At 40.5% G+C, this 25,073-nt stretch overlaps 1 protein-coding gene across 2 annotated transcripts in view; it reads left to right on the forward strand.

Moving 5' to 3' along the window:
- Positions 1 to 25,073, forward strand: part of SDK2 (sidekick cell adhesion molecule 2) — a 491,418-nt gene that overhangs the window by 210,531 nt on the left and 255,814 nt on the right. For both annotated transcript variants that reach the window (XM_056817207.1, XM_056817208.1), the window contains exon 2: positions 19,187 to 19,346. In XM_056817207.1, the coding sequence (XP_056673185.1) occupies positions 19,187 to 19,346 (160 nt within the window). The remainder of the gene's footprint in view (positions 1 to 19,186; positions 19,347 to 25,073) is intronic.

A 25,073-nucleotide genomic window follows, 5' to 3' on the forward strand; every position in this document is an offset into this window, starting at 1 on the left:
TAGTTTACAATGAAATATCCTACCCAATATGTCCCTGCCTATGTCCATTATTGCATACATTGACAGAAAGTCTTTTTTTTTTTAAATATATTTTATTTGATCATTTCCAAGCATTATTCGTTAAAGACATAGATCATTTTCTTTTCCTCCCCCCCACCCCCCATAGCCGACGCGTAAGTCCACTGGGCATTAGATGTTTTCTTGATTTGAACCCATTGCTTTGTTGATAGTATTTGCATTAGAGTGTTCATTTAAGGTCTATCCTCTGTCATGTCCCCTCAACCTCTGTATTCAGGCAGTTGCTTTTTCTCGGTGTTTCCACTCCCATAGTTTATCCTTTGCTTATGAATGGTGTTTTTTTTTCTCCTGGATCCCTGAAAGTTGTTCAGGGACATTACACCGCCCCTAATGGAGAAGTCCATTACGTTCGATTATACCACAGTGTATTAGTCTCTGTGTACAATGTTCTCCTGGTTCTGCTCCTCTCGCTCTGCATCACTTCCTGGAGGTTGTTCCAGTCTCCATGGAACTTCTCCACTTTATTATTCCTTTGAGCACAATAGTATTCCATCACCAACATATACCACAGTTTGTTCAGCCATTCCCCAATTGATGGGCATCCCCTCGTTTTCCAGTTTTGGGCCACCACAAAGAGCGCAGCTATGAATATTTTTGTACAAGTCTTTGTGTCCATTATCTCTTTGGGATACAGACCCAGCAGTGCTATGGCTGGGTCAAAGGGTAGATATTCTTTTGTCGCCCTTTGGGCATAGTTCCAAATTGCCCTCCAGAATGGTTGGATCAGTTCACAACTCCACCAGCAATGAATTAATGTCCCTACTTTGCCACATCCCCTCCAGCATTCATTACTTTCCTTTGCTGTTATGTTAGCCAATCTGCTAGGTGTGAGGTGATACCTCAGAGTTGTTTTGATTTGCATCTCTCTGATTATAAGAGATGTAGAACACTTCTTCATGTGCTTGTTAATAGTTTTGATTTCTTTATCTGAGAACTGCCTATCCATTTCCCTTGCCCATTTATCAATTGGAGAATGGCTTGATTTTTTGTACAATTGATTTAGCTCATTATAAATATGAGTAATTAAACCTTTGTCAGAGGTTTCTATGAAGATTTTTTCCCAATTTGTTGTTTCCCTTCTGATTTTAGTTATATTGGTTTTGTTTGTACAAAAGCTTTTTAGTTTGATGTAGTCAAAATTATTTATTTTACATTTTGTGATTCTTTCTATATCTTGCTTGGTTTTAAAGCCTTTCCCCTCCCAAAGGTCTGACATGTATACTATTCTGTGTTTACCCAATTTACTTATGGTTTCCTTCTTTATGTTTAAGTCACTCACCCATTTTGAATTTATCTTGGTGTAGGGTGTGAGGTGTTGATCTATTCCTAGTCTCTCCCACACTGTCTTCCAATTTTCCCAGCAGTTTTTATCGAATAGTGGATTTTTGTCCCAAAAGCTGGGATCTTTGGGTTTATCGTATACTGACAGAAAGTCTTAAAGAAAGGGTGAGACTGAAAAACTCTTCCCTCTCATGTCCCCATGAATATCCTGTCACAAACAAAATACACTATTTAACCATTCAATTGAATCACTCAGAATTTAAGTCCCTACTTTGTGCCAGGGCCTGTGCTTTGCACTGGGGGTATAATAGTCCCATAAGTTATAGTATGCAGAAAGTCAATTTTAAAATGCACCATCTGTACCAGAGGGCAATTGACAATGTGGGACACCAGGGAGAGATTAGGATTGGAAATATAAAACTGAGAATCATCTTTAAAGAAAGGTTAATTGAACCCATGGGACCTAAGTGAGATAATATAGAGGAAAAAAAGAAAAGAGCCTAAAGCAGAACCTTCAGGGAACCCAAAGTAGTAGTAGGTATGATCTGGATGAAGATGCAGCACAGAAGACTGAGAAATGACTAGACAAGTAAGAGGAGAGCCAAAAGAAAGCCTCACAAAGACCTAGAGAGGAGCGAGTACTCAGGAAGAATAGTGATCATTAGCATCAAAGGTTATAGAGGTGAAAAAGGTTGAGGACTCAAAAAAAGTCATTAGATTTGAGAATGAAGAGATCATTGATAACTTTGAAGACTGGGACTTCAATTGAATGATGAGATCAGAAGTCAGATTGTCATTGGTTTAGAAAAGGAAGGAAATCAAGGAATCTGTTCTTTCAAGGAGAGGTGAAGTACTGGATGATTTCAAGAATAATAGGATCAAGAATTAAAGTTTATTAATTAAGGATTAGGGAGATATGGGTGTATTTGTGAACAGCAAGGAAGTATCCATTAGACAGGAAGAGATGAAAGATTATAGAGAATAGAGATGATAGTAGAAACAATCTGCTGGAGAAGATAGGAGGGAACAATATCAAGAATTCATGCAGAGATATTTGTCTTGGCAAGGAGAAAGGCCAGCCCTTCATTCAAGAACAAGGTAAAAGAGGAAATAATGGAGAAGCATGTCTGAATGTTGTGAGATGAGGACCAGGGGAGAAGAGAGATATCTCAGCAAAATTTTTCAGTGAAGTATGAAAAAGTGGGGGCAGGGGTGTTATGAAGGCTTGAGGAGGAAATAAAAAGATTTGGAAAAGCTACTGTGGTGGGTATCATTTGGGGATGTATAAAAATATTGCTTTGCTCCATGAAAGTCCAGTTGAAATAATGTAATATAAATTGGTAATGGACCTAATCAGCAGGCTTTTGTGGTTTTCTATAGCTCTGTTCAGCAGTGAGTGAATAAGAGGTAGTTGATAGTAGGAGTACTTCAAGGTTTGGCAAGATTTGATTTGCAATAAGAAAAGACAGCAAGAGATTTTAGTGTAGAGGATCCTGTAGAATTAAATGGATTCACCAAAGAGTCAGAATTGGGAAGGAAAGGAAGGATAGCTTGTAATGGGCTTGAAGCAATGGGACTAGATGACATCACGTGATTGTCTAAGTACAGAGGTCATAAGACAGAGGGAAAGTTGGCATAATAAAATGTTATGATCAAATGAAGGAATGTTAGAGTTCAAGATTATGGATGTGGAACACTTGTGGATGCTGGCAAGATGGAGGGTATGACTTTCTTTGTGAGTAACTTGGGCGGAGTAGAGGAATAGGTCATCAAAACTGAGTAGGCTTACTACCAAGTTAGGTGATCCCTAAGTATATCAAAGGAAAGAGAAATCGCTTTTACAAATGAAAAAATGGTAGGAGTCTAAACAAAGGATTAAATGAGATTCCAAAAAGAAGAAATCATTTTCAGATTGGGAGCAGTGGGAGATTGGGAAAAGATTCATGAAGAAAATACCTGAGTGACATTTGAAAGAAATGGGAGGATTTTAACAGATAGAAAATAAGGGCTCAGGTGGTATGAGGAAAGACCCAGAAGTGGAAAAGAATAGAATGAGACCGCAAAATTGCAAGTTAGTCAGGTTTGGCTAAAGCATAAAGTACATGAAAGAGAATAATGTGAGATTAGGCTAGATAGGTAAGGTAGCTAAGAGGGCCACATTGGAGCATTCTGACTATTAAATCAAATGAAAATACTCTGGAAAGTTAGGATATAATCCACATCTGTAAGGTCAGACTGCTCCTGTAGGCAAAGAGGTCTATAGTCCTAAGGGAAAAATTCTACTTCCTCCAAGAAAGGAATTAGAACCTAGATCTTCTGGATTTCTGAGTGCTCACTGCCCACTACACTAATTTACCGTAAGAGTGCTAAAATGGTTCTAAAAACTGAACCTCTGAAGCTGCTTGTAGTTGAAAGCCTTGAGCTATCCCTGGGGAAGCAAGGCAGAGGCTTTTTCATCTGCACCCAACATAGACTTCTGTTCCCATAGAAACCTTTTGGGTACCAAAGCCCTGGGGCTAACAAAAACAAAAGGTTTAAGTTCTCCAGGTGGCAGCCAGAAGTGTCTGAGATATATTAGTGTACCTGGTAACAACATACCCTGGGTTAACAACCCATTGCCTCAGACATTTGATGAATGTACAATTGGCAATCTTGTACTTTGGGCCTCTTCCAGCTAAGATCAAAGATGAAGAAGATCCCTGCCACCTTCATCCCTGACCCTTCTTTTGTGATATTGATATAATAGTCTGACCAGAAGACCCAAATTTGGGTAATGGGTAGAGGGTTGCCATTTTGGAGTCAGAAGACCTACGTTTAAGTTCTCCTTTTGCTACTATGTGGTGGCCTTAGGAGAGTCACTTCCCTTTTCTGAGTCTGTTTTCTCAACTAAAAAAAATAAGGGGGTTGAACACATACTGGCTTTGAGATCCTAAGCAAATGCTGGCAAGAGAGAAAAACGAAACTTGGAGTAATTCTCCGACTTTTGGATTTTCATGTCATTTACAAAAATTTCACTAAATGTCACAAACACTGGCTTTATCCAACAGGACCATAAATCAGGTGTCCTGGCCTCTGGGCCCAGGGGCACAGGCAATTCTTTAACACCAAAGATTGCAGAGTACTTGCTGATAAGCATTGATAGAGGCATTTTCCTCATGGGGAATTCTGTATACATAGGTGTATACCCTCAAATAGATGTTGAACCCAATGATCCTAAAAGCCCCTTCTGGTTCTAAAAGTGTTTCAATAGTGGTATTTAGTTAATTGTCCCAGGTTGGGGCAGCTCAACAGGACCTCTCAGGTATAAAAATTTTTCAAGAATTATTACAGACCTAGAGAGGCAGAGCCTTAAATGGAGTGGAATGACTATGATATTGTCCAAGAATACCAACACTAGACAATCATGGCACATGATCTAGGATTGGCCTCACCCTAAAGAGTTCTATCTTCTATATTCTCCTCTCTTACCTACTTCATGTAGTTTCTGAATACAGAATTCTATTCTCTGTCCCACTGACTTGGTCCCAGATGCCAGGACTCCTGATTTATGACCCTGTTGGATAAAGCCAATTTTTGTAAATGACGTGAAAATCCAAAGGTCGGAGGATTACACCAACTTTTGTTTTTCTAGGCTACACCAGTGCTCTCATAGTAGGAGGATGATGGTACCCCACGGAAATGTTTACCTGTTATTTTAAAATCTGGACATCTCAGACTCCTGTCCAGATTCCCAGGAATTCTAGGAAATGAATGAGAAGAACTGGTTCAGCAAGGAGGGAATATTTTATTTCTCAGAATTGGGAAAATAAGTCTTCAGGAGCAGTTAGGTGGCTCAGTAGACAGAGAGCCAGACCTGGAGATGAGAGGAATTGGGTTCAAATCTGGATTCAGACACTTCCTAACTGTGTGACCCTGGGCAAGTCACTTAATCCCCATTGCTTAGTCCTTACTGCTCTTCTGCCTTGGAAGAGATATTTAGAATTGATTCTAAGAGAGATGGTAAGGGTTTAAAAAAAAAAAGAAAGAGAAAAGTCTTCAGTTGTGCCTCATAAAGCATGTCTTGAAGAATTAGGATGATACTGCTTTTCCCCTTGCCAATATGACAATGAGCAGAGGCCTTTACTCTGCTCTCCTCTCATCTCCAAAACCCCCATATACTCATACACACAAGACCACCCTCTAAAGACAGAGAGTATATGTATATTCATTATCCCTCTCCTCCTCTTTCTTTCTTTTTTTTTTTTTATTAAAACCCTTACCTTCCATCTTGGAGTCAATACTGTGTATTGGCTCCAAGGCAGAAGAGTGGTAAGGGCTAGGCAATGGGGGTCAAGTGACTTGCCCAGGGTCACACAGCTGAGAAGTGTCTGAGGCCAGATTTGAACCTAGGACCTCCCGTCTCTAGGCCTGGCTCTCAATCGACTAAGCCACCCAGCTGCCCCCTCTCCTCCTCTTTCTATCTCCCCTTCCCTAAGGAAAACTCCAAGGACCAGGGAAAGAGATTTTCTGGGAAATTGGTTTGGTGCCAGGAAAGAACTACAGTATGGTACAGAAAAAACCCTTTGGGCTTTTCCTCTGAAAAAAATAATAAAAGATTAGATTATTTTTCTTAAGGGGAAGAAAAATTGACATTAGTTTCCCTATGGGGCCATTTAGCCCCAAGAGCCTGGTATCTGAAGATGATAATGGGAGTAGTTAGTGGGAAATCAAAGGGAAAAAAGACAGCCCACAAGCCCCAGGCTTGTTATGGAAAATTAAAAAGAAATCTAGACCTAAGGGAAGACCCTTCACTCCTTGCCTCTGAAAGCCTTTTCATCATTCAGATCAATCAATCAACAAGCATTTATTGTGTCAGGCACTATACTAGGCATTGGGGATACAAAGACAAAAATGGAATAATTGGGCTTAAGTAGCTTATGTTCTATCCCTGGAGATAACATGTATATAAATAAATATAAACAAAATATCTATGTAAATCATTGGGGAGGGAATAGCTGCTGAGGGGATTAGGAAAAAAAAATTTCCTGGAGAAAGTGTCAATTTAATACAATTGTAAAAGGAAACTAGGGTTAGAGGGAGAGGGAGATGAGGGTTCATTCCAAGTATGATACCCAGCCAATGCAAAAATATAGAAGCAGAAGGTGAACTGAGTCATGGGTGGTTGTCATTGTTGTTGAGCCATGCTTAACTCTTTCTGACCCCATTTGGGATTTTCTTGGCAAAAATAGTAGGAGTAATTTGCCATTTCTTTCTCCAACTCTTCTTGCAAATAAGTAAACTGAGGCCAACAGGGTTAAATGACTTGCCCAGGGAGACACAGCTAGTCAGTATCTGAGGTCAGATTTCAACTCAGAAAGATGAGTCCAAGCCTGACACTCCATCCATTGCACCATGAGAAAGAAAAAGCCATTTTGACTCAATAGAATTCATATTCAGTAGAATTTGACTATAGAATTCATAAAGTAATGATACTCTCCCAGATCAAGGCTGGTTACATTTCTATTTTAGGCTTCTGGGGTTCTCTAAAGGAGTTGATGATAATATTCTCATGCAACTGTCTTCAGGCTCCATTTAAGTATTTTTCCCCTCACGTTAATCAGCAATGATTAGCACTCCAGTTCCATTTAACAAGTTAACATTGACTAGCTTTTATAAAGGAATATTTATTTTGAGGACATAAATACAGAAATGCAAACATTTCCCCATAATGGGGTCACACTCTACCCATACTACATTGGCCCCTAAGGAAAGTGGGCTCAAACATCATTTGGTCACCAAGTTTACCGCAAATGCAGCATGGCCTCTAGATGATTCTTCATCTACACTACTACTAGGCTGGCTCCCTCAGGTTGTTCTTTAGGGTCCCGAGGCTGGATTCCTTGGCCATAAACATCGACATGGACTCTGACTCTCAGACCTCTACTTGATATTCTGACCTTTCAAAGCTCAAAGGGTTACTTTGGCTTTCGATGTCCTTCACAAAAGAGAAAGAAAGAATGGACACAGCAGAGACCGAAGCAACAACAGGACCAGGTGCTCAGGAGCCACATAAGATAGAGACCTGAAGAGTGATTGGAAGCATTCTCTCTGCTGAGGTATTGTCCTTGCCTCTTCATTTAAATATAACCAAGCAGAAATGATGATGTGTCCTGGCTTTGGGAAGTGTTACTCAGAAAAGCTTTTCTTCACCTGGTTAGCAGATAAGAACTGGTTACAGGATATTTCTGCATGTTCCAAAATACATATAAGATTGCAGTGCAAATTTTCATAAAGACTGGGTTCTTTGGCCAGTCCCTCAGCTTGTGAAGGATTTTTAAGTCTAAACAGAGGCAACAGGGAACACTTGGAGTTTTTTGACTACAGGCTTGGCTCCATCAGACCTTCACTTTGGGAAAATCACTTTGGCAATGGTTTGGCAGGTGGATGGGAGAAAGGTGATACTTGAAGTAGAAAAATGAATTAGAAAACTATTGAAAAAGACCAGCAGAAGACATAAAGCAGGTGGCTTTGGGAACACAAAGAAGAGGTGGGAGAGACATCATGGAATGAGAAATGACAATATTTGGCAACTGGATCTGTGCAGAGAAAAAGAGTGAGGATGGAAGGATAATGCTGGGAATACAAACCTGGATAAATGAAAGGATGATGAGTGAAATAGGGAAGCTTAGAAGTAGGGGAAAATATAATGAGTTTAGTGTTGAACAAGTTGAACTTGAGATACCCATGGAACATCCACTTTGAAATATCTAATAGGCAGTTGTTGATATGGGACTGGAGCTTTGGAAAGAGATGAGGGCTGGAGAGCTATAACTCTGGAAATCATCTAGACAGAGATGATAATTAAGCCCATGGAATTTCATAAGTTCATTAAGTAAGAGTGTGGAGAAAAAATAGAATCAGGACAGAGCCTTGGGATACACCCACAGTTAGTGCACATGATATGAATGGTGATCCAACAAAGAAGATTGAGAAGGAACAGTTAGACTTATAAGGGGAAAACCCAAAGAGCAGTGCCATAAAAACTCAGAAGAAAGTGTATCTAGGAGGAGAAAGTGATCAATGGTGTCACATATTGCCAAGGCCAAGAAGAATAAGAAAAGACCATCAGACCTTATGATTAAGAGCTCATTCACTGGTAACTGGAGAACGCAATTTCAGCAGAGTGATGGATTGGAAAGTCAAATTGCAAAGGGATAAAAAGTCAGGAAAAGAAGAGGAAATGGTGGGAATGCATATACTTTTTCTAGCAAGTTGGCTGATAAAGAAAAGAGAGTTTGAGGAGATGGTAGGGTCTAATGAGGAATTTGTTTATTTCCTTTAAAATGAAAGATAGTTAAATGTTTGCTAACCTGAGGGAAGAAGCCAAAAGAGAGAGATTGAAGATTAGGGAGAAGGAGAAGGGAGAAGATATGATTGTGGTAGTAATATTTAGGTAGAAGGAAACAGTATCAAGGTCTGGCCATGGAGAGAAGGCCCATCTCTTCATTAGAGACTGGGGTAAAGGAAGAAAGATCAAGAAATTATGTCACAAAGTTGTGAAGTGAGAAAGGAAGAAGAGGGATCTCATGGCAAATGGTCTTAATGTTCTCAGGAAAGTGTAAGGAGAGCAATTGATAAGTGGTCAAAGGAAATGAATAGGAAATATTCAGATGAAGAAATTAAAGCTATCTATAGTCATGTGAAAAAATTACTCAAAACCACAATTGATTAGAGAAATGCAAATTTAAACACATTTAAGGTACCACCTCACACCTACCAGACTGACTAATAAGGAAGAAAAGGAAAATGACAAATGCTAAAGATGTGGAAAAAATTGGGACACTAATTCACTGATGATAAAGCTGCCTTTACTCTGCCATCCCATTCTAGAGAACAATTGTAATTATGCCCAAAGGGCTATAAAAGTACATATCCTTTGATCTGATAATACTTATACTAGGTCAGTATCCCAAAGAGATCAAAGGAAAAGGAAAAGGACTTACATATACAAATTAAGAGAGGTCCATAAATTGGGGAATGGCCAAACAAGTTATGGTATATAATTGTGACAGAATATTCTTGTGCTCTAAGAAATGCTGAGGGTGATGGTTTCAGAAAAACTTGAAAAGACATATATGAATTAATGAAGAGTGAAGTGAGCAGAACCACAAGAATATTTTTTACAGTAATACCAATATTGTAATGATCAACTATGAAAAACTTGGCAAGTCTGTATATCACTACAAAGATCCAAGATAAATCTGAAAGACTCATGATTTTTTAAAAAATACTATCCACTTCCAGAAAGAGAACTGAGCTACTCGATGCAAATTAAAGTATAATCCTTTTTCTTTTTTCTTTTTCACAACATACTAATATGGAAACATGTTTTGCATGATTTCACCTGCATAACTGATATTCTGTTTACCTTTTCAATAGATGGGTAGGGACTGGAAGGAGGAAGAGAATTTGTAAGTTAAAAAAAAATCTAGATAATTGTAAAAAATAAATTACAAGTTTTTTAAGACAAGAAAAACAAGTTAGGTAGAAAATATGAGGAGAGGTAGTCAACCTAGAAGCAGAGATGAGGCAGAAAAGGCTTGAGGAGAGGAGAGAAAATTTGGAACAATCCTATGTCTAGTGGGATAGACAATCAATTAGGGAACTATAAAAGGATTATTTTATCTTGGTGAGATTAGATAAAATAAATTTGTTGTACACTCCTTACCTTGATCATATGATTTCTTGCACCTCTGTTTAGCAATTTGTGATTAGAAGCAGAGAAGGCAGATGGTGAGGATAATCCAGAGTTAGGGTTTGGCAAAGTATGAGCATCTTAGCACATCAGAAGAAAAGATTCAAGAGCAGAGGACTGTATAGAGTTGAACTAGTTAACTATAAGGTGGGTTAGAAAGAATGGAAAGCAGGGGCAAGTAGATAGGATTAAGTGCCAGGCCTAGAGATAGGAGGCCCTGGACTCAAGTGTGTCCTCAGATGCTTCCTAGCTCTGTGACCCTGGGGAAATCACTTAACCTTTATTGCCTAACCTTCTTAGAGTAGAACTACTTTTCTGCCTTAGAACCAACACACAGTATTTGAAGAAAGATAGACAGGCAGAGGGAGAGAGAGGAAGGAAGGAAGGAAGGAAGGAAGGAAGGAAGGAAGGAAGGAAGGAAGGAAGGAAGGAAGGAAGGAAGGAAGGAAGGAAGGAAGGAAGGAAGGAAGGAAGGAAGGAAGGAAGGAAAGGTTAAATATGGGAGAATACTGAAGTATGAAGGAATTGGAGATCATGGTGAGGGCAATGAGTAGATTTAGGAGAGGGAATGGGGATGATATTGGAACTTTTGATCATTGCAATGAAGCCTCTGAGGATGATGGAAAGATCAAGGGTATGACCATTCCTCTATGTAGCTGAGGGGAAGTACAAGAGTAAGTAGGTCATTGGAGTTGAGGAGACTGAGAAATTGAGAAGTTAGGGAATTTGAGAGAGCATCATTCAAAGAGCTTTATATCAGGATTCCCTAAGCTATCCTCACTCTAGAAGCATTCATATTAACAGAGTATGGGGGGGGAGGGGGGGAGAGAAAAACTCAAAATGGGAAAGACCTTCCAAAAATCATACCTTCTTTCTCTCTTCCTCCAAGAAAAATGAACTCACAACCCCCCATATCAAAGACTCTGTTCCCTATTCTTAAACACCAGGAAAGCAATATGACAATCTCTCTTTTTGAAAGTGGCCCAATCTAAGTCCTACTTCACAGAATCAGAACCATTAACCATAAAATCAAGGACAGTTTTACATACTTGATTTTTATTTTCAATATAATCCATTCTTGTATCCAAATGTACAGTATTAGTATCACAGATTTAACCTGGAAGATAGACATTAGAGGTGATTGAGTTTGACTCCTGATTTTATAAATAATAAGGTTTGAGGGTAGCTACATGACTTAGTGGGATTTAGAGACAGAAGGTCCTGGGTTCAAATGTGACCTCAGACACTTAGCTGTGTGACCCTGGGCAAGTCACTTAATCCCCATTGCCTAGACCTTAAAGTTCTTCTGCCTTAGAACCAATACCTAGTATTGATTCAAAGAAGGAAGGTAAGGGTTTAAAAAAAAATAAGATTAAGGTCCAAAGAACTCTACTTTAAGGGATTAAGGCTCCTGTTTTTCTCCCTCCCCATCCTTACTGTTCTTATATCTTAAATCACTGTGCATATATTATTAATCTATGTGCATTTTATATATTCCCAGTAAAATATAATCCACTCCAGGGCAAGGACTGTTTCATTTATCTATCTAGTCCCAACACCCAGCCATAGTATCAATTTAATAAATCTTCACTGATTTTAATCAAATCTCTGATTACAATGGCATGGGAATATGGACACACACACATTATAACCCCTTTCTAATTTAAAAGATAATTTTCAGAATTCTGCTATAGCTAAAGAATTCTACACCTACAGGCAACAAGTGATAAGCTTCTAAGGAAGTGCCCAGACTCTCACCTAGCTGCACTCTAGTCCGCTGGGGTTTGACGGAACATAGAAATTCCCTCCAGATCCCTCATTACCATCCCTACACAACTTTGCTGTTCTGTACTTCCACCCCAGAAGCAACTAGATGACTTGGTGGATAGAGCACTGGACTTGGAGTCAGAAAGACCTGAGTTCAAATTTGGATTCAGAGACTTTATTAGTTATGTGCCCCTAGGCAAGTCACTTAACCTCTGTTTGCTTTGATCCACTGGAGAAGAAAATGGCAAACCACTCCATTGTCTTTGCCAAGAAAACCCCATTGGGTCAGGAAAAACTCTCACCCCATCCCTCCTCCAGCAGAGTGGCATAGAGGCAAACTAGTTGGTACAGTGAATAGAGCTCTAGTCCTAGAGTCAGGATGACCTGAATTCAAATGTGGTCTCACACCAGCTGTGTTAACTGTTGTCTGCCTCAGTTTCCTCAACTGTACAGTGGGGTTTATCACCCACCTCCCAAGGTTATTTATTCTGACTATCAAATGAGATTGGCAAAAGGTTTAGTGCAATGCCCAGGCACATAGTAGGGTTCTTAGTAAATACTTGTTTCCTTCCTTCTTCATATTTATATCCTGTGTGTTTCTGAATTCAACCAGAGTATCCTGGAAAAATAAATGGTTATGGGGGCAGCTGGATGGCTCAGTGGATTGAGAGCCAGGCCTAGGGAGGTCCTGTGTTTGAATATGGCCTCAGATACTTCCTAGCTGTGTGCCCCTGGGCAAGTCACTTAACTCCTATTACCTCACTGCCCTTCAGCCTTGGAACACAGTAATCATTCCAAGGCAGAACATAAGGGTTTTAAAAATAAATAAAATAAAATAATAAATGGTAGTTCTCAACCCTAAGCTGAACTTTTTTCCCCCTTGGCCCCCAAAAGAGAGATTATTTTGACCAATTCTAGTATGACCCAACTTCACTGAGGGGAGGGACACGGACCGGGAAGTGTAGACACCTGAGAACAAACCACTTCCTCCTCATCCTTGGCTTGGACAATGTGAGTCTGAGATACAGATATAGACAACTTCAGCTTTCTGCCTGCTCCCCACATGCCAGATAAATAAAATATCAGTGTTTACCTGGGAGCAAATTGCCCAGCAGGCAAGTTTACAGAGGCTAATAGTGTTGGTGGGTTTCGTGTGTGTGTGTGTGTGTGTGTGTGTGTGTGTGTGTGTGTGTGTGTGTGTGTGTGTGTGTGTGTGTGTGTGTGTGTGTGTGTGTGTGTGTGTGTGTGTGTGTGTGTGTGTGTGTGTGTGTGTGTGTGTGTGTGTGTGTGTGTGTGTGTGTGTGTGTGTGTGTGTGTGTGTGTGTGTGTGTGTGCATGCGACGGTGCACGTGGACGCACTGGGAAGAGGGGGAGGGGAACCGTCTGTGTGCGTCTGTCTGCGTGTGCGTCCCTCCCCCTGCCGGCTCCTGGCGTGGAGTCATTCCCCATATCCAGGGGATTTAATCACTTTAGGGGCTGAGAATGTTATTGTTTTAAAACAAACAAGTGATGACAGGAATAAAAGGAGGGTTTTTAAAAACGGATTCAAAGGGTTCTTGAAAGCTGCCAGGGAATATGAATGTGCCTTTGAAGTAGGAAAAGCTCCCATTTGTTCAGCTGAAAGCGGAGTTTGCCTCAATCTATCATTTTCCTTAGTAAACGGATGCCCATCGCCGCCTCCTCCCTCCTCCCGCTCCCCTAGAACAGAGCAGGAGAGATGCTGAGAGGGCAGTTCTTCCCGGAACAGACTAGACTGGGGAGCTTCTGGAGTGACGCGACGGGCAGTGAGCGAGAGGAGAAGGTGGAAGAGAACCTGGGGAGAATTTCCCGGGACCCCCAGCACCCCCCGCCCCCACTAGCCCTCTCCCAAAGTAGCTGCCATGTTCCTTCCTGTTCCCTTGAACAGCTGGCCAGCCACAGCTGGCATATGGGCCTGGCATGGATTCCGGATCCATCTATTCCTTCCCAACCTTGAGACTCACCTTCCTTCTTAGGCTTCTCCTGAGCTCTTTCCCCCATTCCAAGAAGGCGACTCCTTCTGCACTGGAGAGTCCCAGAACTCCAGAGCTCACTGACCAATGGGGGGTGGCCCCATCGTGGGCAGCTGTGGAATCCCCTTTAATATTCTGGACAACAGGAGTGGCAGGGTGGCTCAGTGGATTGGGAGCCAGGCTTAGAGAAGGGAGGTCCTTGTTCGAATGTGGCCTCAGATACTACCTTTCTGTGGAGCCCTGGGCAAGTCCCTTGACCCCCATTGCCCCAGCCCTTACTATTCTTCTGCCTTGGAACCACTACTAAGCATGGCTTCTAAGAAAGAAGGTAAGGGGTTTAAATAAATAAATTATATATTCAATGCAGACCAAGATGCACCATATTTCACTTTATTTCTTCAGTTTTCTTTTGTTCATTCGAGTTCTCTTTCATAAAAGGACTAAAATGAAAACATATTTTACACTATTACACGTGTAAAATCTATATCAGATTGCTTGCTGTCTACGACAGTGGGGAGGGGAGAGAGGGAGAATTTGGCTCAAACTTAGAGAAAATGAAGGATAAAAAATTGTTTTTTCATATAATTTAGTTAAAAATAAAATATTAGTCAATTCATACATGTGTGTATACAAGTGATGGTTTAGATCAGTGGTTCTCAACCTTTCTAATGCCGTGACCTTCCAATACAGTTCCTCATGTTGCGGTGACCCCAAACCAAAAAATTATTTTGGTGGCTACTTTTAAACTGTAATTTTGCTACAGTTATGATTCAGAATGTAAATACCTGATATGCATTATGTATTCTCATTGCTATAAATTGAGAGGTTGAGAACCACTGGTTTAGATGCATATATGCATATGTGTATATATTATATATATGTGCATATATGTATGTGTATATATAAATATATTGTGAGTGTATATACATTTATAGGTGTGTATATACATGTATATACAAGTTATGTATAAATAAGTATATGTACATATGTGCATAGATATGTGTGTGTGTGTATATATATATATATATATATATATATATATATATATATATATATATTCAAGACAACTCGTACTATTGCAAGACCTTGGTTCTCTCAAGAACACAGAACAAGAACTAGTGGATGGACTTTGCAGGAAGGCAGACCTCAACTCAGCCTCAGGAAACATCTTGTTAATAGTCACAGTTGCCCCTAAATGCAATGAGGGCTGCCTCCAGATAAGGGTAATGAATTCCCTATAACTGAAGGCATCCAAGCATAGGGTACATGGCCTGCTTCTTTGGGATGCAAGATTCAGAATTTGGAGAGCAATTTAACTAGATCTTTCTAAATCATTCTTAGGTTCCTTCCAACTTCGTCTATTTTTCTAATTATTTATAAGTTCCATGAGGGCCAGGATTATTTTGTTTCATTTTTTGTATCTTTAGCACTTAACATATGGTTTCAGTCATTTTTTTTTTCAGTCAAAGCTGACTTTTTTGTGGTCCCATTTGGGATTTTCTTTGTAAAGATACTGAGGCATACAGGATTAAGTGACTTGCTCAGAGTCACACAGCTAACAAGCATCTGAGGTCATATTTGAACTCAGGAAGATGACTCATCTTGATTCTAAAATTGGTTACTTTGTGCACCGTACCATCTATTTAGTAGATGCTTAATAATTTGTTAATAAATTAATAAATGTGTTTGCTTAATAAAGTTGTTAATAAAGTTTGTTGACTTGATTCCTGCTTGGGAATGTTTCCTTGAGGGGCAGTTAGGTGTCTCAGTGGATTGAGAACCAGGCCCAGAGAAGGGAAGTCCTGTGTTCAAATTTGGTGTTAGACATTTCTTAGCTATGTCACTTTGGTCAAGTCACTTAACCCCCACTGCCTAACCCTTACCACTCTCCTATCTTAGAACCAATATAGTATTGATTCTAAGATGGGAGGAAAGAAAGAAAGAAAGAAAGAAAGAAAGAAAGAAAGAAAGAAAGAAAGAAAGAAAGAAAGAAAGAAAGAAAGAAAGAAAGAAAGAAAGAAAGAAAGAAAGAAAGAAAGAAAGAAAGAAAGAAAGAAAGAAAGAAAGAAAGAAAGAAAGAAAGAAAGAAAGAAAGAAAGAAAAAGAAACAAAGGAAGAAACAAAAAAACAAAGGAAGAAACAAAGACAAAAACCTAACAACCGAAGAGCAGATCCTTTCCCCCAGCTTGTCCTCAGTGGATTCTTTCAGTTTCACTTTTCTACCCATCACTCATCTCCTCTGTGAAGTGCAGGGAAGTTCTCTCACCATCACCACCATTGGGGATAGGCAGTGCAGTGACTACCCAGGTCTACCTCTCCCATGCCTTCCTTTGCTTCACATTCCCTCTTCCTCACCTTTTGTTAAGACTTTTCCTCTCTCTCACTGACCAAGAAAAAAAGAGAAGGAGAACTACCAAGCTTAGGGCCCCATTGCTTCATTTGCAAACTAATGTTGTTAGCCTAACAAGTCACACTGTCTGCCATCCCTTGAAGAATGTCAGGAGAGAGGAAGACAGATTCGGGGCCAGAATTGCATTATCTCCAGTGGTGAAGAGCATGTGCTCTGCAGGGGCTAACTCAATCATGTCAGAGGGGTTGCAATGACTTTGCTTTTAGCTACAGCAGTGGCTTAGATCTGCAAGAACAATGGAGATCAGAATCATCTCCCTGCTAAAAATTTATATGATAAACCCCAGGTGGGGGGTCCCAGGCCTCCCCAAAAATGGGATGGGGCAAGGTGGGAAACAAAGAAGGATAAAGACTAAAATGGACAATCTGAGACCTTCAAAAAAGGAACTGTGGCAGAAAAGACCAAAGGTGTCAACATTCCTGGGAAGGGGTCTATTGAGTGTGCAATTTTCATACAATTCAGTGGATCAAGGCTCTTTGATCTCAAGGAGAGAAAACCTAGGAGGTCTAAAACCGTCTAACTTATAATGAGCTATTTCGAGTTGAAAAGAGTGAGTTAGTTGTCTCATAAAGTCTTGAGCTCCTCTTTATTCAATATCCTTAGTTGCCTATATTTTGAAAAGTTGAATTCTCAGTGGATTGGATCCATTGAGCTGAGAGGAAAATGTGGTTCAGTGAACAAAAATGTTAGAATTAGAGTCAGAGGACCTAAGTTTGAGTCTTGGTTCTACTTCCTGCCTGTGTGATCTTGGGCATGTTACTTACCTTTGTAAACCTCAGTTTCCTCCTCTATAAAATGACAGAGTTGGCCTGATTCCTTCTAGCCGTAGATCTCCAGGCATCACTATTTCTTGATCTCAGTTTTTTCATCTATAACATGAACGTGTTACAATGAAGGAATTTGTTTTGCTTGACACTAGGCATATTTGTTCCAGAGACTTTGTTTTATGGTGGGAGTGGGAGATGAAAAGGCTAGAACTTATAGGGGCAGGATAGAGAAAGGAAAAGAAGCAGCTAGGTAGCACCGTGAATAGGGTGCTGGATCTGGAATCAGGAAGACCAGAGTTCAAGTCTTACCTCAGACACTTCCTAGCTGTGTGACCTTAGGCAAGTCACTTAACCCTGTTGGCCTCAGTTCCCTCATCTGTAAAAGGAGCTAGAGAAGGAAATGACAAACCACTCCAAGTATTTCTGCCAAGAAAACCCCAAATGGGGGTCACGAAGAGTCAAGTACAATAGAAATGACTAAACAATGGGGCAGCTAAACAACATTGGATACAGAACCAGACTTGGAGAAAGGAGGTTCTGGGTTGTGTGACCTTGGGCAAATCACTTAAACCCATTTGCTGAGATGTTATCATTCTTCTGCCTTAGAAGAAGATACTAATTCTTAGTATCAATTCCAAGACAGAGGGTAAGAGTCTGAAAAAATGGAAAGGAAAGGAAAGGAAAAGAAAGGAAAGGAAAGGGAAGGGAAGGGAAGGGAAGGGAAGGGAAGGGAAGGGAAGGGAAGGGAAGGGAAGGGAAGGGAAGGGAAGGGAAGGGAAGGGAAGGGAAGGGAAGGGAAGGGAAAGAAAGAAGGTCATGTCCATGGTACATCTTTTTTTCTTTTTAATGTGGAAAAGAAAACTGAAAGAAGGTCAAAAAGAAGCACAAAAAAGCAGGACAACTTTGAAAGCTATAGTAGTAGTCTCTCGGTAACCGAGAATGACGATTGTCTTTGGGTGTTTATTGCACAAAAACACTTGTGCGTGAAAGAGATTTAAGTGGAAGAGTCGATGCACAGAGACAGTCCCACTCTCTCGGCATTGGAAGCCTGGGTCCAGTGGCATGAAAAGTCATTACACCTGGAAACTTCCTCAGCTGCATTGGATGGCCGTGTTGTCTTTTGTGCTCCAACACGCCCTAAGCACATATTGTAAATATATATGCACATACATATATATAATATATTTTGATACTCTAATGTATCCATGATCTCACTAATAAGGGAATTTCCTCAGCAAATTGTAGCCCATAGATCAAAGATGATAAAATAGAGATGGAAAGGACTTTAGAAATCATCTTATTCAACTATTACACATTGCAGATGAGAAATTTGAATTTAAAAGAGAGAACTTGATTTTCCTCAGTTACACAGATTCATGTTTTTTTGCCTTAAAAATACACATTTATTCAGTTAAAAAAAGGGAGGGAAAAACCAAAAGCATCCATCATTTGCTGTGGACCCTCCAACCCCAATCCCAGACAGCAGTTCCCTAAAATCTAGGCTTAGCATTGGCCATATCTTATATCTCCAAATCTTTTATTACACCCCCTTCCACTCCTTCGCAACTTTTCTCATTTTTGTCCAGGTCTAGCCTGAAGTTATCATACACTTTTTTTAAAAAAGCAAGCTATATATGATAGAGAGAAGTTTCATATACAATCCTGATTTTCTTTTCAACTATGTAGATGAAGATGACCATTTTATTTGGTGTTTATAAAGTTCAGAATAAAAATAAAATTTGAAAATTTTAAGTGATGGGTTTAGACTCTATGGTCTTAGAGGTCCTTTTCAGCTTTAATCTGTGACTCTATGATCCTATGTTCCTTTCTGGGCTTCCATTCTCTCATCTGTAAAGTGGTTTCTGAACTTTAAACCTTACCTGTTAGAATAAAGGAGTTGTGTTATTCTCTGGTAGAAAGGAGACCCTTTATGCTGTGCACCTCCAGAGAGAGAACTGTTGCAGTTGGACAGTTGGGGATCAAAGCATACTCTTTTTCACATCAGTGTATTTATGGTTTGATTTGGGGATTTGGATTATATATGAGTGTGCTCTTACAACAGTGACCAATATGGAAGTGTGTTTTGCATAACAACATTTTTTTTTTATTTTAAAAGGAGACACTTTTAGCCAACTTTTGTCTCTTTTGTGCTTTGCAGATGATGTCTCCCCATATTTCAAGACGGAGCCTGTCCGGACTCAAGTGCATTTGGAAGGAAACCGCCTGGTGCTTACGTGCATGGCAGAGGGCAGCTGGCCCCTGGAGTTCAAGTGGCTGCACAACAACCGAGAGTTAACTAAATTCTCTCTAGAATACAGGTAAGCCCCATCCTTGTACCCTCTGTGACAAGGAAATCACTTTAAAAGACTGATATATATTAATTTAAGGTTGCCAAGGAATTCAGCTATGTAATTCCTAAATGAAAACTCAAGTCAGCAGTCAACCTTTTATGGAGTTTAATTACAAACTGGAGGAAGAAAGGTATGAGAGAGAGAGAGAGAGAGAGAGAGAGAGAGAGAGAGAGATAGAGAGAGAGAGAGAGAGATAGAGAGAGAGAGAGAGAGAGAGAGAGAGAGAGAGAGAGAGAGAGAGAGAGAAAGGGGAGAGAAGGGAATAGGGCTTAAATACCCCCTCTGTTTAGGCTGGGCCAAAAGGCCCAAGCCCTTAGATAGCTGAGGCAAAGAAAAGAGATCAGTCCCTATCACTCACGTGACCAAAATGGAGAAACAGTCTCAGCGGCCTCCACCTCCAGCCTCCTTCAGAGCAAAACTTCTCAGAGCACAATCTCTCAGAGCAAAACCTCTCGAACTCCTCTAGTCCTCAGACCCAGCTATCTTTAAGGAAACCATCTAAGTTCCCTCCCCTCAGTTCTCACATCTACCAATCACTGTCCATGTCTTCCCTGTGCCAATGTTGGCTCTAGCTTAACCCAGGACCTCCCAGAGGTCTGCCCCTTTGCACATGTCTGTTGAAGGTCATATTCTCAAATAATTAAATCTTGATCCTTGCTGCAGCCCTTCCTAAATCCTTTTATTCTGAGTAGGGTGGAGATTGTAGTTTCAAGACCTGGTTCTGTCATTCCAAGTATCTCTATTGTATCAATTCTAAAATCAATCATGACTCAAAGAACTTCCTGTTCTATGCTTAAGCATAGGTCAAAGCCCTTTCCATTGTTTAGCAAAAGGTTTCTGTCCTAAAGTAGTCTTAGGTAGGGAGGAGAAGGATCCTCCCATGCCAAGGGGGTTCACATTCCAATAGAGTTCTTACTATCAGTAGGAAATTTTTTCCAGTATGAGACCTCTCAGATCTCCTCTTTCCAACCAATTCTTGGCCATGTTGTTTTTTGGCTAAAGGTATGTCTGAGGAGTAAATTCAGGGTAACAAGGAATTTAGAGATGGACAATCTGGGTTCGAATTCTGGATCTGCTACCATCTAGCTATGTGACATGGATCAAGTGATTTCCCCTCTGCGATTCAGGTGCATCATCTGTAAAATTAGGGAGTTAGACCTCTAAAGTCCCTTCTACCTCTAAATCCCCTTATCCTATAGGAGGCAAGCCCCATCTCCCAATGGCTCGGCTACATCCTTACCACCCCCTGAGCCTCGCCATATGCTTTCCTTCACAGTCCCAGGTAACCAATCTTTACCTGCCCTCTCCAGTAAGGGTAACTTATCTCTCAAGATCTCAGCCTCACTTTCTGTTAGGCTCCAGTAGTAGGAATACATCCACTAAGGGTATGAGACTGGGGCACGAATGTTAACTCACAGTGTCTCCCCCTGTTTCCTCCATTCACCCAAGAAGAGCCCCATGGATCTCTAGCCTCTTCCTTTGGATGAAGGCACGATGGCATGTGCCAAGCTTGGAGACTTGCATTTTGGTGCCATCTCACCAGATCTCAGAGAACAGCCTCTGTCCAGAATATGAGGATAACATGACTGGTAGAAGAGGAATATACTCAAGGGGCTCCAAGTGGCTGCCTCTCTCCACTGTGGAAGCAGAGATCCGTTCACCAGAATGGGAGCTTATTTGGAGAGGCAAGAAGACAATTCCCCAAATGCAGCTGTCTTTCTTCCTACCTCTCTGGGCAGAAGAGGAAAAGTTGGAATGGGGAAAGAGAGGACCAAAGCATTCTTACCTGACCTGGCTCAGGACCTATATCTGAGCACTTACTTAAAGCACTTGCTGAGAGTCCAGGTAGTTGGCTCAGTGGATTGACAACCAAACTTTGAGACAGGAAGTCTTAAATTCAAATGTGGCCTCAGATACTTCCTAGCTGTGTGACCCTGGGCAAGTCACTTAACCCCCATTGCCTAGCCCTTCCTGCTCTTCTGTCTTGGAACTGATACTTAACATAAATTCTAAGACAGAAGGTAAGGAGTTTTTAAAATAGAAAGGAAAAAAAAAAGACTTGCTTAGCTCTCTCCACCCTTATCTTCTTATCTCTGCCATGAGAGGGTTGCCTGGACTCAGGCAACCTGTGGCAGGCAATTAATTCCCAGGTTTGATGTGCACTAATCGGTATTGTCAGTATCATTCAGGGGAGTGATTACCTTGCTCCAGAGAGGTTGTTACAAGTTTGTTGCCAGGGCCAGGGGAATGCAAATGAGAGGTGTGGGGATTTAACTGCTTGAATGAATGCAGTTCTTCCTAAGAAAACATTCCTCTTTGGGGGAATTGAGGAAACCATTCATCCTCCAGGATTTGTAAGAAGAGAAGTCAGATAAAATTGGAAACATCTCTTCATTTTGGAGGGAGTGATGGAGAGAGAAACTAATGGCAAGCAGTCTGCTTACTATCCTCCTCAGTGTGGCTAGGGATTTGGGTCAGGACTTGGGATACAAAAATCAAAACTAGCTAGGTGACCCAGTGGATAGAAAGCCAGGTGGTCCAAGGGGCAAAGGGTCTCAGATACTTCCTAGCTGAATGACCCTGGGCAAGTCACTTAACCTTGTTTGCCTCACTTTCATCTATAAAATGAGCTGGAAGAGGAAATGGCAAACCACTCCAGTATCTTTGTCAAGAAGATCCCAAATAGGTCCATGAAGAGACAGATAGGACTAAAATGACTGAACAACAACAAGCTCACGAGGCTGTTGTCAAGATCAGATGAGGTAATGGATATTAAGTGGTTTACAGTCCTTCAGGCACTGCATAAATAGGGCATAGGGACAGGACCTGTAGTTTCCTGGATATTGGGAACTTCCAGATGAGGACATCAGCACTTGCTCCATAACTTATGGTCTTAGGCCCAAGACATTAGTGGGTCAAGTGATTTTTCCAAGATCATGCTACCTGTCTGCCTCACAGGGAGGTTCCAGATTTTCCGGACTCTGAAGCCAACTTTCTAATCCACTCACTATGCCATCCTGCCTCTTGTTATATAAATGCAAACTATCTCTTCTATTATTATGGGTTCACTTTTACCCCAGGATGGACCAGTGCCTACCAATGGGAAGTTCTAATTATAAGGCAGGAGAGCTAGATTCAAGTCCTGATTTCAGCGTTCTCCATTACTTGGTAAATAGCTGATCTTCAGGATCTTCTTCAAATTGGAATCCTCCCTCTAGGAGAAGAGAAGGAAAGAGGATGATGATCTATGTTTAAAGCATGAGGCTTTTACATTTTTGTGGTACACTGGGCTTCTTTCTCTCCACCAAAAGCTCATGACAAAGCAATGGAAAAGAACATTGCCTAGGAGTGAGGAAGAACCAGGTTCTGGCAAAAGCTTTGTTCCCATCAAACTGTGACTTTGAGCAAGTCACTTTCTTCTCTAGAACTCAGTTTTCTCTCTTTTTTATTTAAACCCTTACCTTCTGTCTTAGAATCAATAAGGCTAAGGCTAGACAATTGGGATTAATTGCCCAGGATAGCATAGCTAGGAAGTGTCTGAGGCCAGATTTGAACCCAACTCCTCCTGACTGGGTGCTCTTTCCATTGTGCTACCTAGTGGACCCTTAGCTTTCTCTTTTGTAAAATATGGAGATGGGGAACCTTAGGTTCCCTTTTAGTTCTGGCATTCATCTGTTTTTAATTTTTAATTTTTTTATTCAATGTTTCTATAATCATCTCATTGTACTGGCAGTACCTCCCATGTCCCCAGTGAACAAAGAGATGGGCAGGGATAATAATTCCCAGTTTACAGAAGAAAAAATTGATTAAATTCACTCTTAGTTAGAGAAAAAATAGAGAAAGCAGGATTCAAAATCAAAAGTCCTATCTCTGAGACACACTAAATCCTCTTCTTGGCTAAACTGCCTTAAATTCAATTGTATTTCCCACTCTCACTCTCTGAAGAAAGAATGGTGCCATCAGCTTTCGTATATGTGCATTTATTATTTTGGGGGTGGAGAATGGGAAGGTTGGGTCGGGGGTAGAAATGGACTAAAGATGAAATTCTGGGTACGTGATGGGATATACTTGTGTGTATAATCATACAAAGTATGTCTGAGCAGAGGGACTGAACACAAGTGAATATAGACAGATAGAAAAGTGAATAGACAGACAAACAGACAGAAAGGTAAAGCATTCATTAAGTACTTCCTGCTAACAAGGCATTGTGCTAATGCTGGGAACATAAATGCACGACAGATGGTCCCTGCCCTCAACAAGCTTACATTCTAATGGGGGAGAACAAGACATAAAGAGGATCTCAGAGGATGGGAGACATAGCAACATGAACTCTGTGGACTAGTTTAGAAATGACTAGAAAGTGGTGTGAAGAGTGGGGATGGGTTCCTAGAGAGAGTCCAAAAAAGCTCTACTCTGAGAGCCAGGGAGCTCTGGGGGCATTGTCCAAGGTTGAATGGGAGGTGGCAGATATGACCTCAGACACTTCCTACCAGTGTGACCACAGGCAAGACACTTAATCCCAGTTGCCTAACCCTTATCGCTCTTCTGTCTTGGAATTGACAAAAGGTAAAGGGAGAGAAAGAGGGAGAGAGGGAGAAGGAAGGAAGGAAGGAAGGAAGGAAGGAAAGGAAAGGAAAGGAAAGGAAAGGAAAGGAAAGGAAAGGAAAGGAAAGGAAAGGAAAGGAAAGGAAAGGAAAGGAAAGGAAAGGAAAGGAAAGGAAAGGAAAGGAAAGGAAAGGAAAGGAAAGGAAAGGAAAGGAAAGAGGGAGGGAGGGAAGGAGGTGATGGTTTCCTCTTCAATGGAGTACTTCAAGCAAAGGGTAATTGTTTGGTATTTTTTGTAGAAAAGAGTTTTTTTTCTGTTATGAGTTTCAGGTATGGCCACTCAAGTCCTTCCCAACTCTGAAATCCAGTGATTCTTAACTTCTTACAAGTAGAAATAATTTCATTTTTTTCATACTTCTATCCCTAGTGACCAACACAGTGCCTGTCACATTGCAAAAGTTTAATAAATGCTTGATGGTTAATTGATTAATTCATAGTTGGAATGTGACCTGCATTAATGAAGGGAATGTTCACATTATGTGTTCCTTTCAATGCTAAAATAATTTACATGATCTTTCACTGTATGGGATCATGATTAAGTATTGTTGACTTATTTTTAACCAACACACCACAATATCCATTTCCAAATTAATCACCAGGAGGTGAATACTAATAATAGCATTCATTTATTTAATAAATAATGATTTTTTGTTTAATTTGTTAATTTAATTTTTAATAAATAATGCATTCATTTGTTTCCCAGCTTTCAGAGCATGGGGTAAATTTTTGGGCATATCCTCAACAAACTTCCTTAATTCCCCCAGTAGGCAATCATCATTCCCCACCTAACTCACATAGCCCTTTGTTTTATGCTGTTACCTCATTACCTAAGGCAGCTTTCAGGTGTTATTGTGTTATCATAGTTATCCGCTTTTCTTCTTTATTTACTTAGCTAAACTGTAAGATCCATGAGGACAAGGATAGACTAACTGTGTCTTATCCAAACATTGTATCTTTGCCAGCTCCTAGAACAGTATATATAGCATAGTAGAGCAAACCATGACTAATTTTCATCTTTTGAGAATGGATTGATTTTTTTTTTCTTTTTAAAAATTTCTATTTATTTAGAATATTTTTCCATGGTTATAT

The sequence above is a fragment of the Monodelphis domestica genome, chromosome 2 (genome assembly GCF_027887165.1).
Source record: "Monodelphis domestica isolate mMonDom1 chromosome 2, mMonDom1.pri, whole genome shotgun sequence".
Taxonomy (NCBI): Eukaryota; Metazoa; Chordata; class Mammalia; order Didelphimorphia; family Didelphidae; genus Monodelphis; species Monodelphis domestica.